General features: G+C 45.5%; 1 protein-coding gene across 2 annotated transcripts in view; it reads right to left on the bottom strand.

Moving 5' to 3' along the window:
* The window catches only part of LOC111960553 (transmembrane protease serine 13), a 24,576-nt gene extending 11,436 nt beyond the window's left edge, over window positions 1-13,140 (bottom strand). For both annotated transcript variants that reach the window (XR_011475187.1, XM_023982594.2), the window contains exon 1: window positions 13,030-13,140. Coding sequence is in view for 1 of the 2 variants with exons in the window: in XM_023982594.2 (XP_023838362.1) it covers window positions 13,030-13,047 (18 nt within the window). In the remaining variant the exon portion in view is untranslated. The remainder of the gene's footprint in view (window positions 1-13,029) is intronic.
* Window positions 13,141-13,537: the final 397 nt, after the last annotated feature.

Raw genomic sequence — 13,537 nt, 5'->3', positions numbered from 1 at the left:
GGTACGATCTCTCTATCTGTCTCTCGATTGCTTTCTCTTCTGAGAATGGACACCACTACACAAATGCAGCTCACAGTTGATGAGACAACAGTGCTCTCACCCGTAACAATGAGCTCTCCAGCGGAGCAGCGATAGGACAGATAGCAGAATGGACGGTACCGTGCACTATCACCCTCTAGTGGCGATAAGTGGGCAATGTAATTGTCAAGCTGAGGGTCACGTTCGCAATCTTTTGATGGGCTTTTTATAGATGCGTCTATGTCTTGCTGAACAGACAGCATAAAATGAACACATGTTCACTTTTTGATGGCTATTACCTTAGTCAACCATTACCCATCCTCAAGGTCTGTGTCCATTGCCTCGTTTAACATACTGTATTACTACATCACCTCTGTAAATGCGATTTGAAGTCTGCCTCATATTCTGCTGAAAGGTGTCATCATCGTTATTGGTAAACTTGACCATAGATGATGTGGAAGCTCTTCCCTTAATGGAGACATTCAGAATCGTTTGTTTATTTACCGGCGTCCGTCCTTTTCTGTTTGTTTCTGTTTGGAAGGGTTTATAAGAGAGGGGTGTGTTTGACCTAATGAAAACAAGCAACATTCTAGTCAGAGGATCTCAAGGTTGATTCGAAGATCATTTTACTGACAAGTTGTGTGTGCACGCGTGCATGTGTGCGTGTATGGGTGCGCGTCTGCATGCCTGTGCTTTTCCTAGTAGAATGCAGTCTGAGCTCATTCTGTACACCTTGACCTCACTAATCAACTTAATGCATAATGAGTAGGATATCGGAAGTTCCATGAACTGCATTGACACGCGCCATTCTGTTTTTTTCCTAAGCACTGTTTCATTTCATCAACATCCCTTGGTTACCGTGATCACGAAGATGAAGTATGTGAATGGGCGGCAAGATTTTGCTCTGACATTTCTTTGAGTTTCATTACAATTGGCTCATTCATCCCCCTCCTCTCCCCTGTAACTATTCCCCAGGTCGTTGCTGCAAATGAGAACGTGTTCTCAGTCAACTTACCTGGTAAAATAACGGATAAATAAAATAAATTAAAAAAAATGTTGTTCAACTCAATATTTCAATATAATGTCGACATACTTGATTGGATCAGCTGCTATGTACTTTGAACAACTCTGCATCACACGGTTGAGACTTCGCTGACTGACAGAATGTTCAAACTGAAGATCGGAGAAAAATATCTGCCACGTCAGTAAAATGTGGCTGTCTGAGAGGACGCCATGTTGGTCCCTGGCTCTGATTGCCCAGCTGTGACACCTGAGCCGGAATGGAGCAGGCCACACTGTGTGAATCAATCTTTGTCTCTCCCTGGCTACAGTGAAACCGGTCTGGTAGGTGGGAAAGTAGCACACTGGACCCACCCATTTCTGTGAAGAGAGAGATGAGAGGGGAGGGGTTGGATGGAGGGGGAAAGTCCCACCTGTGTGGGCTAAGTGGGGGGGTTCTGGGATAGACAGTGAGAAGAAAGGAGGAGGGAGTGTCAATGTGTCCACGCAATGCTCTGATCACTGTTCGGTGACTGTTTGAGTGGCCCTGTGAAAAGCCTCTCTACCAGGTCTCACCTCCACTCTCCTCACTGCTCCCCCAGCGTCCGATGGGCAAAGCATGACCCTGTAAGTCTTCCTTTATCCTCTCCTCCTTGTTCTCTGCTTCTTTGGTCTCTTATCTGTTTCCCCTGGGCTGATCTGTCACCTGCCTCCAAAAAACAACACTATTTTCTTTCTCACACACACTGAACATGCTATACTCGTACTCTCACTGTCCCTCACTGTCAGGTTGGGTTTTTGAAGTAAATGTGTCCCTTGTGTATGGCTGTGTTCTCAAAGGTTGTATTTTTGCCACATCATGGACAGATGGCAGGACATGTGAACCAATGCGTTGGTATGCTACTAGGAGCTAGACTAGAGGCACAGGGTCAAGCTGGTGGTAGCTGGAGCCCCCATATGATCTCATTGCGATTGCCTCTGTCTCCGATCTCTCTACTGTGTTGCTTCGATGTGTGTCGAATTTATGTCGAATCCCCACGTGGAAAATATTGTGTTGAAAGTCGGGGTTCTTCCTCTAAATGGTTTGTGGTTTTATGTCTCAAATATAGTCTATCGCCCGGTTTGTGGAACCAAAATACGGGGGGGGGGCAGATTGCAAAATTAGACTTGAGGTGAAAATGAGGCCAATAGGCCCCCTGTACCCTGCTACTGTGAAGTTCCATCTGTAACAGCAGAGGATTTATCTGTCTCGATTGGTGGAATCAACAACTAATGTGGGCTGGTTCCATTTTACCTATTTATCTTCTATTTAGGCTCTAAGGGACTCTTTTGGAATTGAAATTCAAAGTTACAGTATATAACAACGTTATTGTTCATAAGTACAGACTGCCCGTTGAAATGTAACTGGAACCTAAAACCTCATCAGTTTACAGTAATTACTGGAAAATGCCAAGGGGGAAACATGTCTATTGACCTCTGTCGATTCAGTTGGGAATTCAGGCTAACCGGCTCATCCACCAACTGAACATCCACTTGGTACAATATTCCGGTTCATTTGCTTTGGAGTTCTGTGCCTATGGTCATGACACTGGAGCTGTTTACCAAAGAAAAAAGTTTAGGTTATAAACCTGTATTATCGACTGCGCCAAGGAGTCTTCTCTATGTCACCAAGACAGATAACAGTAAATCCCATCTTTGTTTATTGCTGTATCAGGTATATTGTATACATTATGGCAATATAGGAGGAATGACCATAACAGCACACAGATGTGTGTTAAACAGTCACTATTTGGGCGAACTAAGGATAGAGGTTCATGAGAGGATCCCCTTCTATGGGTTCAGGACAAATGGCACCTTCCATGGACTTCCTGTCAAATACATCAGGTGTTTTCAAATGGAGATATAGAGCTAATAAACCAGACAGTGGGTGTTTTTGGATTTTCAGATAGAGAAGACACAATATGGTACATGCCTGCCTCTTGGCTTCCTATGGAGCGTGGTGGTACGTGCCTGTGTGAGGGTTCTTTAGATTCAGGAAGGTCTTTTTTTTATATAGTGCTTCTGGTCCATTCTCTAAGTGAGAGAGTTAGTGGGCTTGACCGAGATGCCCTGTAACTGACTGAGTTCTTCGAAAAACAACAGTCAAAATCATATTGGGTTGACAAGTTACCATGGAAACCCAATGTAGACACAAGTCATTTTTGGCTAGCACTCTTTATCCTCAACCAGACGAACACTTCAGTACGATCCAGACCTGTAGGATATAATGATCTTTGTGACCCTTGGGATCATCACTACAGCCTAGCAACTATGAAATTAAAACTCCAACTGGAAATCTTGCAATGTTGTGTAAATCGCCACCAATCCTCAGCACGTCTAGATGCAGAGCAGAGCACACCACTAATCTGTTGTGGGAATCAGTGTGGAGGTCATGCATGTTTTACCATCAGGAAGTAGATTCTTTCCATGTCGGTCATCGCAAACATAAACATAGCCATGGGCAGATCAGACAAAGTCCCAACATCAGAACCAGATAGGGAAGTTAAAAGCAACGCTCATCCCTCCCAAGTGGCACGGTGGTCTGAGGCACTGCATCTCAGCGCTTGAGACGTCACTACAGACACCCTGGTTCGAACCCAGGCTATATCACAACCGGCCGTGACTGGGAGTCCAACGGGGCGGCGCACAATTGCCCAGCGTCATCAGGGTTTGACTGTGTCGGCTGTCATTGTAAGTAATAATTCGCCCCCCCCCCCCCCCCCCGGATACACACACAATGTAAAGTGAGAAGCCATCAATGAAAAGAGAGACAGAACTCAAAACCAATATTGATCCCTGGCTGTCTGTCATCCAGCACCAGAGGGAAAAGCACACTATCAGACTGACCAACCTGCACCTGTGTGGATGTGGGTTTACTAATCACCTGTGTGGATGTGGATTACAAATCACCTGTGTGGTATGTGAGGTTACAAATCACCTGTGTGGATGTGGGTTACAAATCACCTGTGTGGATGTGGGTTACAGATCACCTGTGTGGATTTGGGTTACAAATCACCTGTGTGGATGTGGTTACAGATCACCTGTGTGGATTGGTTACAAATACTTGTGGATGTGGATTACAAATCGACTGTGTGGATGTGGGTTACAAAGCACCTGTTGTGGGTGTGGTACAAATCACCTGTGTGGATGTGGGTTACAGAATCACCTGTGTGGATGTGGATTACTAATCACCTGTGTGGATGTGGGTTACAAATCACCTGTGTGGATGTGGGTTACAAATCACCTGTGTGGATGCTGGTGACTAATCACTGTGTGGATGTGGTTACAAATCACCTGTGTGGATGTGGTTACAAATCACCTTGTGTGGATGTGGTTACAAATCACCTGTGTGGATGTGGATTACAAATCACCTGTGGATGTGGGTTACAAATCACCTGTGTGGATGTGGGTTACAAATCACTGTGTGGATGTGGTTACAGATCACCTGTGTGGATGTGGATTACAAATCACCTGTGTGGATGTGGATTACAGATCACCTGTGTGGATGTGGGTTACAAATCACCTTGTGTGATGTGGATTACAGATCACCTGGTGGATGTGGGTTACAAATCACCTGTGTGGTGTGATTACTATCACCTGGTGGATGTGGATTATAATCACCTGTGTGATGTGGGTTACTAATCACCTGTGTGGATGGGATTACAAACACCTGTGTGGATGTGGTTACAAATCACCTGTGTGGATTGTGGGTTACAATCACCTGTGTGGATGTGGGTTACAGATCACCTGACTGTTGGATGTGGTTACAGATCACCTGTGTGGATGTGGTTACAAATCACCTGTGTGGATGTGGGTTACAGATCACCTGTGTGAATGTGGGTTACAAATCACCTTGTGGATGTGGGTTACTAATCACCTGTGTGGATGTGGATTACAAATCACCTGTGTGGATGTGGGTTACAAATCACCTGTTGTGGATGTGGATTACAATCACCTGTGTGGATGTGGATTACAATCACCTGTGTGGATGTGGTACAAATCACCTGTGTGGATTGGATTACAAATCACCTTTGTGATGTGGGTTACAAATCACCTGTGTGGATGTGGATTCAGATCACCTGTTGGATGTGGTTACAAATCACCTGTGTGGATGGTGATTACAAATCACCTGTGTGGGATGTGATACAAATCACCTGTGGGATGTGGATTACAAATCAACCTTTGTGGATGTGGGTACAAATCACCTGTGTGGGATGTGGGTTACAAATCACCTTGTGTGGATGTGGGTTACAAATCACCTTGGGATGTGGGTTACAATCACCTGTGTGGATGTGGGTACAAATCACCTTGTGGATGTGGGTTACAAATCACCTGTGTGGATTGGATACAAATCACCTCTTGTGGATGTGTGTTACAGATCACCTGTGTGGATGTGGATTACAAATCACCGTGTGGATTGGATTACAGATCACCTGTGTGGATTGTGGGTTTACAAATCACCTGTGTGGATGTGGATTAAGTTACACCTTGTGGATGTGGGTTAAAATCACCTGTGTGGATGTGGATTACAAAATCACCTGTGTGATGTGGGTTACAAATCACCTGTGTGAGGTCTGGAGTTAAGACTACACCTGTGTGGATGTGGGTACAAATCACCTTTGTGGCATGTGGGTTACTAATCACCTGCTGTGGAGTGGTACTAATCACCTGTTAATGTGGTTACAAACACCTGTCTGGATGTGGGTACAAATCACCTGGGTGGTGTGTGTTACAAATCACCTGTGGTTGGATGTGGGTTACAAATCCCTGTGTGGATGTGGATTACAAATCACCTGTGTGTGGATGTGGATACAAATCACCTGTGTGGATGTGGTTACCAAACTCACCTGTGTGGATGTGGGTTACAAATCACCTGTGTGGTGTGGTACAAAACTGTGTGGATGTGGTACAAATCACCTTGGGATGTGGATTACAATCACCTGTGTGGATGTGGATTACAAATCACCTGTGTGGATGTGGTTATACAATCACCTGTGTGGATGTGGGTCACAAATCACCTGTGTGGATTGGGTCACAAATCACCTGTTTGGATTGTGCGTCTACAAATCACCTGTGTGGATGTGGATACAGATCACCTGTTGTGATGTGGCGTTACAGATCACCTGTGTGGATTGGATTACAAATCACCTGTGTGGATGTGGATTACAAATCACCTGTGTGGATGTGATTACAGATCACCTGTGTGGATTGTGGTTACAAATCACCTGTGTGGATTGTGGGTTACAAATCCACCTGTGTGGATGTGGGTTCAAATCACCTGGTGGATGTGGGTTACAAATCACCTGTGTGGATGTGGGTTACAAATCACCTGTGTGGATGTGGATTACAAATCACCTCTTGTGGATGTGGGTTACAAATCACCTGTGTGGATGTGGATTACAAATCACCTGTGTGGATGTGGATTAAAATCACCTTGTGGATGTGGGTTACAAATCACCTGTGTGGATGTGGGTTACAAATCACCTGTGTGGATGTGGGTCACAAATCACCTGTGTGGATGTGTTACAAATCAACTGTGGATGTGGGTTACAAATCAACCTGTGGATGTGGGTTACTAATCACCTGTGTGGATGTGGGTTACAAATCACCTGTGTGGATGTGGTTACAATCACCTGTTGGATGTGGGTCAAATCACCTGTGTGGATGTAGGTCACAAATCACCTGTGTGGATGTGGGTCACAAATCACCTGGTGGATGTGGGTCACAATCACCTGTGTGATGTGGGTTACAGATCACCTGTGGTGATGTGGATACAAATCACCTGTGTGGATGTGGGTTAACAAATCACCTGTGTGTGTGATACAAACAGGCAGCAGCCAGGGACAGGGGACGACCACAACTTCCTTTTGGAGTTTGCTGTTCCGTTGTCTCCATGGCAGCCATCCTTCTTCTCGCGGGCAACAATAGAGACTCCCGGGGGCAAATGAGCTCGCTGCGGCCCTGGTGACGATGATCAGACTCTATGTCTGAGATGCTTGATAGCGCTATGGGAGCAGATGAATATAAAGCAGAAATGAGAGCCATGATAAAAGAGAGGAGGAAATGAATAAGGGGCCATTGGGAATCTTGCACATTGTTGCCTAGAGACATGGAACTTCTATTGTGCTTGAGTTGTGTTATTCAGGTGTTGGGATTTCACACTTGCTCGAAAGGATGATATTATTATGGCGAAAATGAGTTACATCTAACCTGAAGATACTACAATGCTTTTTTCACCAATCATCAACCATCTGTAAGCCCTTTTCGAAATCAACATGTGTACTCTAGGCAGCACCCCATACACTATTGTTATGATGAATCAGGGGGTTCCTGCCATGAATTGTTTACTGGGGATTTTCATCTTCAATATCCAAATCATTTCTGCTTATATCTTCATCTGCTCCCATAGCGCTATCAAGCATCTCAGACAATTTAGAGCTGATCATCGTCACAGGGCCGCAGCCGAGCTCACATGCGCCCCCCGGGAAGTCTCTATTGTTGCCACGGAGAAGAGAGGATGGCTGCCATGGAGACAAAGGGAACAGAAACTCCAAGGAAGTTGTGGTCTGTCCCCTGTCCCTGGGCTGCTGCCTGTTGTATACACACACAGGTGTTTGTAACACATCCACACAGGTGATTTGTATCCACATCACCACATACGTAACGCACATCCACACAGTGATTCTGTGACCCCATCCACACAGGGTGATTTGTGACCACATCCACACAGGTGATTTGTGATCCTAACATCCACACACGGTGTTTGTAACCCACATCCACAGGTGATTTGAACCCACATCCACACAGGTGATTTGTAACCCACATCCACACAGGTGATTGTAACCCACATCCACTACAGTGTGATTGTTAACCCACATCCACACAGTTGATTTGTAACCCACATCCACACAGGTGATTGTGACCCACATCCACACAGTGATGTAACCCACATCCACACAGGTGATTTTGTAACCCACATCCCAAAGGTGATTTGAATCCACATCCACACAGGTGATTGAATCCACATCCACACAGGTTATTGTAAACCCACATCCACAAAGGTGATTTGTAATCCACATCCAGCACAGGCGTGATTTGTAACCCACATCCACACAGGTGATTTGTAACCACATCCACACAGGTTCTGATTTGTTAACCCACATCCACACAGGTGATTTGTAACCCACATCCACACAGGTGATTTGTTAATCCACACATCCCACACAGGTGATCTGTAATCCACATCCACAACAGGTGATTTGTTAATCACATCCCGTGATTTGTAATCCACATCCACACAGTGATCTGTAACCCACATCCACACAGGTGATCTGTAATCCACATCACCACAGGTGATTTTGAACCCACATCCAAACAGGTGATTTGTGACCCACATCCACACAGGTGATTTGTGACCCACATCCACACAGGTGATTTGTAACCCACATCCACCACCAGCGTGACTTTGCTAAATCTCACATCCACACAGGTGATTTGTAATCCCACATCCACACAGGTGATTTGTAACCACATTCCACACAGGTGATTTGAATCCACATCCAACAGGTGATTGGTAACCCACTCCACACAGGTGATTTGTAAACCCAATCCACACAGGTGATTTGTAATCCAATCCACACATGTGATTTGTAATCCACATCCACACAGGTGATTTGTAACCCACATCCACACAGGTGATTTTGAACCACATCCACACAGTGTATTCTAACCACATCCACACAGGGTGATTTGTAACCCACATCCACACAGGTGATTAGTAACCCATACATCACACAGTGTGATTAGTAACCCACATCCACCAAAGTGATTTGTAACCCACACCACACATGGTGATCTAGTAATCCACACCCACACAGGTGATTTTAACCCACATCCACACAGATATTTGTAATCCACATCCACACAGCGTGATTTGTAACCACATCCACACAGGTGAATCTGTAATCCACATCCACACGGGTATTTGTAACCCACATCCACACAGGTGATCTTAATCCTAATCCACACAGGTGATTGGAATCCACATCCACAACAGGTGATCTGTAGAACCCACATCCACAAAGGTGATTTGTAACTCCACATCCACACAGGTTGTTTGTACCAATCACACAGCGTGATTGACAAACCCACACCACACAGGTGATTATAACCCACATCCACACAGGTGATTTGTAACCCACATCCACACAGGTGATTTGTACATAACCCACATCCACAAGGTTGATTTGTAACCCACATCCACCAAGGTGATTTGTAATCCACAATCCACACAGGTATGTAACCCATCCACACAGGTGATTTGTAATCCACATCCACACAGGTGATTTGTAACCCACATCCACACAGGTGATTGTAATCCACATCAGCACAGGTGATTTGAACCCACATCCACAAAGGTGATTTGTATCCACATCCACACAGGTGATTTGTAACTCCACATCCCACAGGTGATCTGTATCCACATCCACACAGGTATCTTGTAATCTACAATCCACACAGTGATTTGTAACCCACATCCACACACGTCATTGTAATCCACTCACACAGGTGATTAGTAACCCACATCCACACAGGTATTTTAACCCACATTTCACACAGGTGATCTGTAACCCACATCCACACAGGTGATTTGTAACCCACATCCACACAGGTGATCTGTAACCCACATCCCACACAGGTGATCTGTAACCCACATCCACACAGGTGATTTGTAACCCACATCCACACAGGGTGATTTGTAACCCACATCCACACAGGTGCTTTGTAATCCACATCCACACAGGTGATTAGTAACCCACATCCACACAGTGCATGTAGTAATCCACATCCCACACAGGTGATTGAGCTAATCCACATCCACACAGGTTTTTGAACCCACATCCACACAGGTGATCTGTAATCCACATCCACACAGGTGATTTGTAACCCCACCATCCACACAGGTGATCTGTAATCCCACGATCCACACAGGTGAGTTGTAATCCCACATCTCACCCACAGTTGATCTGTGACTCCACATCCACACAAGGTGACTTTGTAATCCCACATCCTACACAGCGTGATCTGTGAACCCCACACTGCCACAAAGTCTGTGATTATGATAATCCACATCCAGCACAGGTGATTTAGTAACCCATATCATCACACAGGTTGATTTGTAACTCAACATCCACACAGGTGATTTGTAACCCACATCCACACAGGTGTTTAGTAAGCCCACTCTCACACAGCAGTGATGGTTAACCCACATCCCACACAGGTGATTTGTCAACCCACATCCACACAGTGTGATTAGTAATCCACATCCACACAGGTTGATCTGTAACCCACATCTCTACACAGGTGATATGTTAACCCACATCCACACAGGTTGCTTTGTAAACCCACATCCACACAGTCTGATTTGTAATCCACAAATCCCCACACAAGGTGATTCTGTAACCACAATCCACATACAGGTGACTACCAACCACTGTTTTAACCCACAACCTACACAGGTGACTTGTACAATCCACACAGGTGAGTTTGCTAACCCACATCCACACAGGTGTTTGAACCCACATCCACACAGGTATTTGTAACCAACGATCCACACAGGTGATTTATAATCCACACAGGTACTTAGTACACCGACACAGGTGGCAGTGTTGGTCCAGTCTGAATAGTGTGCTTTCCCTCCTGTGCTGGATTGACAGACAGCAGGGATCCAATTTATTGGGTTTTGAGTTCGTGTCTCTCTTTGTCATTGATGGCTTCTTCACTTTACATTGTGTAGTGTATTCCGTGGTGGGGCGGGGGGCGGAATTATTACTTACAATGACAGCCGACACAGGTTCAAACTCCCTTAGATGCACGCTTGGGCCAATTGTGATTGTGCGCCGCCCCGTTGGACTCCCAGTCACGGCCGGTTGTGATATAGCCTGGGTTCGAACCAGGGTGTCTGTAGTGACGTCTCAAGCGCTGAGATGCAGTGCCTCAGACCACCGTGCCACTTGGGAGGGATGACGTTGCTTTTAACTTCCCTATCTGGTTCTGATGTTGGGACTTTGTCTGATCTGCCCATGGCTATGTTTATGTTTGCGATGACCGACATGGAAAGAATCTACTTCCTGATGGTACAACATGCATGACCTCCACACTGATTCCCACAACAGATTAGTGGTGTGCTCTGCTCTGCATCTAGACGTGCTGAGGATTGGTGGCGATTTACACAACATTGCAAGATTTCCAGTTGGAGTTTTAATTTCATAGTTGCTAGGCTGTAGTGATGATCCCAAGGGTCACAAAGATCATTATATCCTACAGGTCTGGATCGTACTGAAGTGTTCGTCTGGTTGAGGATAAAGAGTGCTAGCCAAAAATGACTTGTGTCTACATTGGGGTTTCCATGGTAACTTGTCAACCCAATATGATTTTGACTGTTGTTTTTCGAAGAACTCAGTCAGTTACAGGGCATCTCGGTCAAGCCCACTAACTCTCTCACCTTAGAGAATGGACCAGAAGCACTATATAAAAAAAAGACCTTCCTGAATCTAAAGAACCCTCACACAGGCACGTACCACCACGCTCCATAGGAAGCCAAGAGGCAGGCATGTACCATATTGTGTCTTCTCTATCTGAAAATCCCAAAACACCCACTGTCTGGTTTATTAGCTCCTATATCTCCATTTGAAAACACCTGATGTATTTGACCAGGAAGTCCATGGAAGGTGCCATTTGTCCTGAACCCATAGAAGGGGATCCTCTCATGAACCTCTATCCTTAGTTCGCCCAAACTATGTGACTGTTTAACACACATCTGTGTGCTGTTATGGTCATTCCTCCTATATTGCCATAAATGTATACAATATACCTGATACAGCAATAAACAAAGATGGGATTTACTGTTATCTGTCTTGGTGACATAGAGAAGACTCCTTGGCGCAGTCAGTAATAATACCGGTTTATAACCTAAACCTTTTCTTTGGTAAACAGCTCCAGTGTCATGACCATAGGCACAGAACTCCAAAGCAAATGAACCGGAATATTGTACCAAGTGGATGTTCAGTTGGTGGATGAGCCGGTTAGCCTGAATTCCCAACTGAATCGACAGAGGTCAATAGACATTGTTCCCCCCCTTGGCATTTTCCAGTAATTACTGTAAACTGATGAGGTTTTAGGTTCCAGTTACATTTCAACGGGCAGTCTGTACTTATGAACAATAACGTTGTTATATACTGTAACTTTGAATTTCAATTCCAAAAGAGTCCCTTAGAGCCTAAAATAGAAGATAAATAGGTAAAATGGAACCAGCCCACATTGATTGTTGATTCACCAATCGAGACAGATAAATCCTCTCTGTTACAGATGGAACTTCACAGTAGCAGGGTACAGGGGGCCTATTGGGCTCATTTTCACCTCAAGTCTAATTTTGCAATCTGCCCCCCCCCCCCCGTATTTTGGTTCCACAAACCGGGCGAATAGACTACTTTGAGACATAAAACCACAAACCATTTAGAGGAAGAACCCCGACTTTCAACACAATATTTTCCACGTGGGGGATTCGACATAAATTCGACACACCATGCGAAGCAACACAGTAGAGAGATCGGAGACAGAGGCAATCGCAATGAGATCATATGGGGGCTCCAGCTACACACCAGCTTGACCCTGTGCCTCTAGTCTAGCTCCTAGTAGCATACCAACGCATTGGTTCACATGTCCTGCCATCTGTCCATGATGTGGCAAAAAGTACAACCTTTGAGAACACCAGCCATACACAAGGGACACATTTACTTCAAAAACCCAACCTGACAGTGAGGGACAGTGAGAGTACGAGTATAGCATGTTCAGTGTGTGTGAGAAAGAAAATAGTGTTGTTTTGGAGGCAGGTGACAGAAGTCAGCCCAGGGGAAACAGATAAAGAGCCAAAGAAGCAGAGAACAAGGAGGAGAGGATAAAGGAAGGACTTACAGGGTCATGCTTTGCCATCGGACGCTGGGGGAGCAGTGAGGAGAGTGGAGGTGAGACCTGGTAGGAGAGGCTTTTCACAGGGCCACTCAAACAGTCACCGAACAGTGATCAGAGCATGCTGACGACACATTTGACACTCCCCTCCTCCTTTCTTCTCACTGTCTATCCCAGAACCCCCCCCCCACTTAGCCCACACAGGTGGGACTTTCCCCCTCCATCCAACCCCTCCCTCTCTCATCTCCTCTTCACAGAAATGGGTGTGTCCCAGTGTGCTACTTTCCCACCTACCAGACCGGTTTCACTGTAGCCAGGGAGAGACAAAGATTGATTCACACAGTGTGGCCTGCTCCATTCCGGCTCAGGTGTCACCAGCTGGGCAATCAGAGCCAGGGACCAACATGGCGTCCTCTCAGACAGCCACATTTTACTGACGTGGCAGATATTTTTCTCCGATCTTCAGTTTGAACAATTCTGTCAGTCAGCGAAGTCTCAACTCGTGTGATGCAGA

Source organism: Salvelinus sp. IW2-2015, linkage group LG4p, assembly GCF_002910315.2.
Source record: "Salvelinus sp. IW2-2015 linkage group LG4p, ASM291031v2, whole genome shotgun sequence".
NCBI lineage: Eukaryota > Metazoa > Chordata > Actinopteri > Salmoniformes > Salmonidae > Salvelinus > Salvelinus sp. IW2-2015.
The sequence above is the reverse complement of the archived record's forward strand: the minus strand, read 5'-3'. Positions and strand labels throughout refer to the sequence as shown.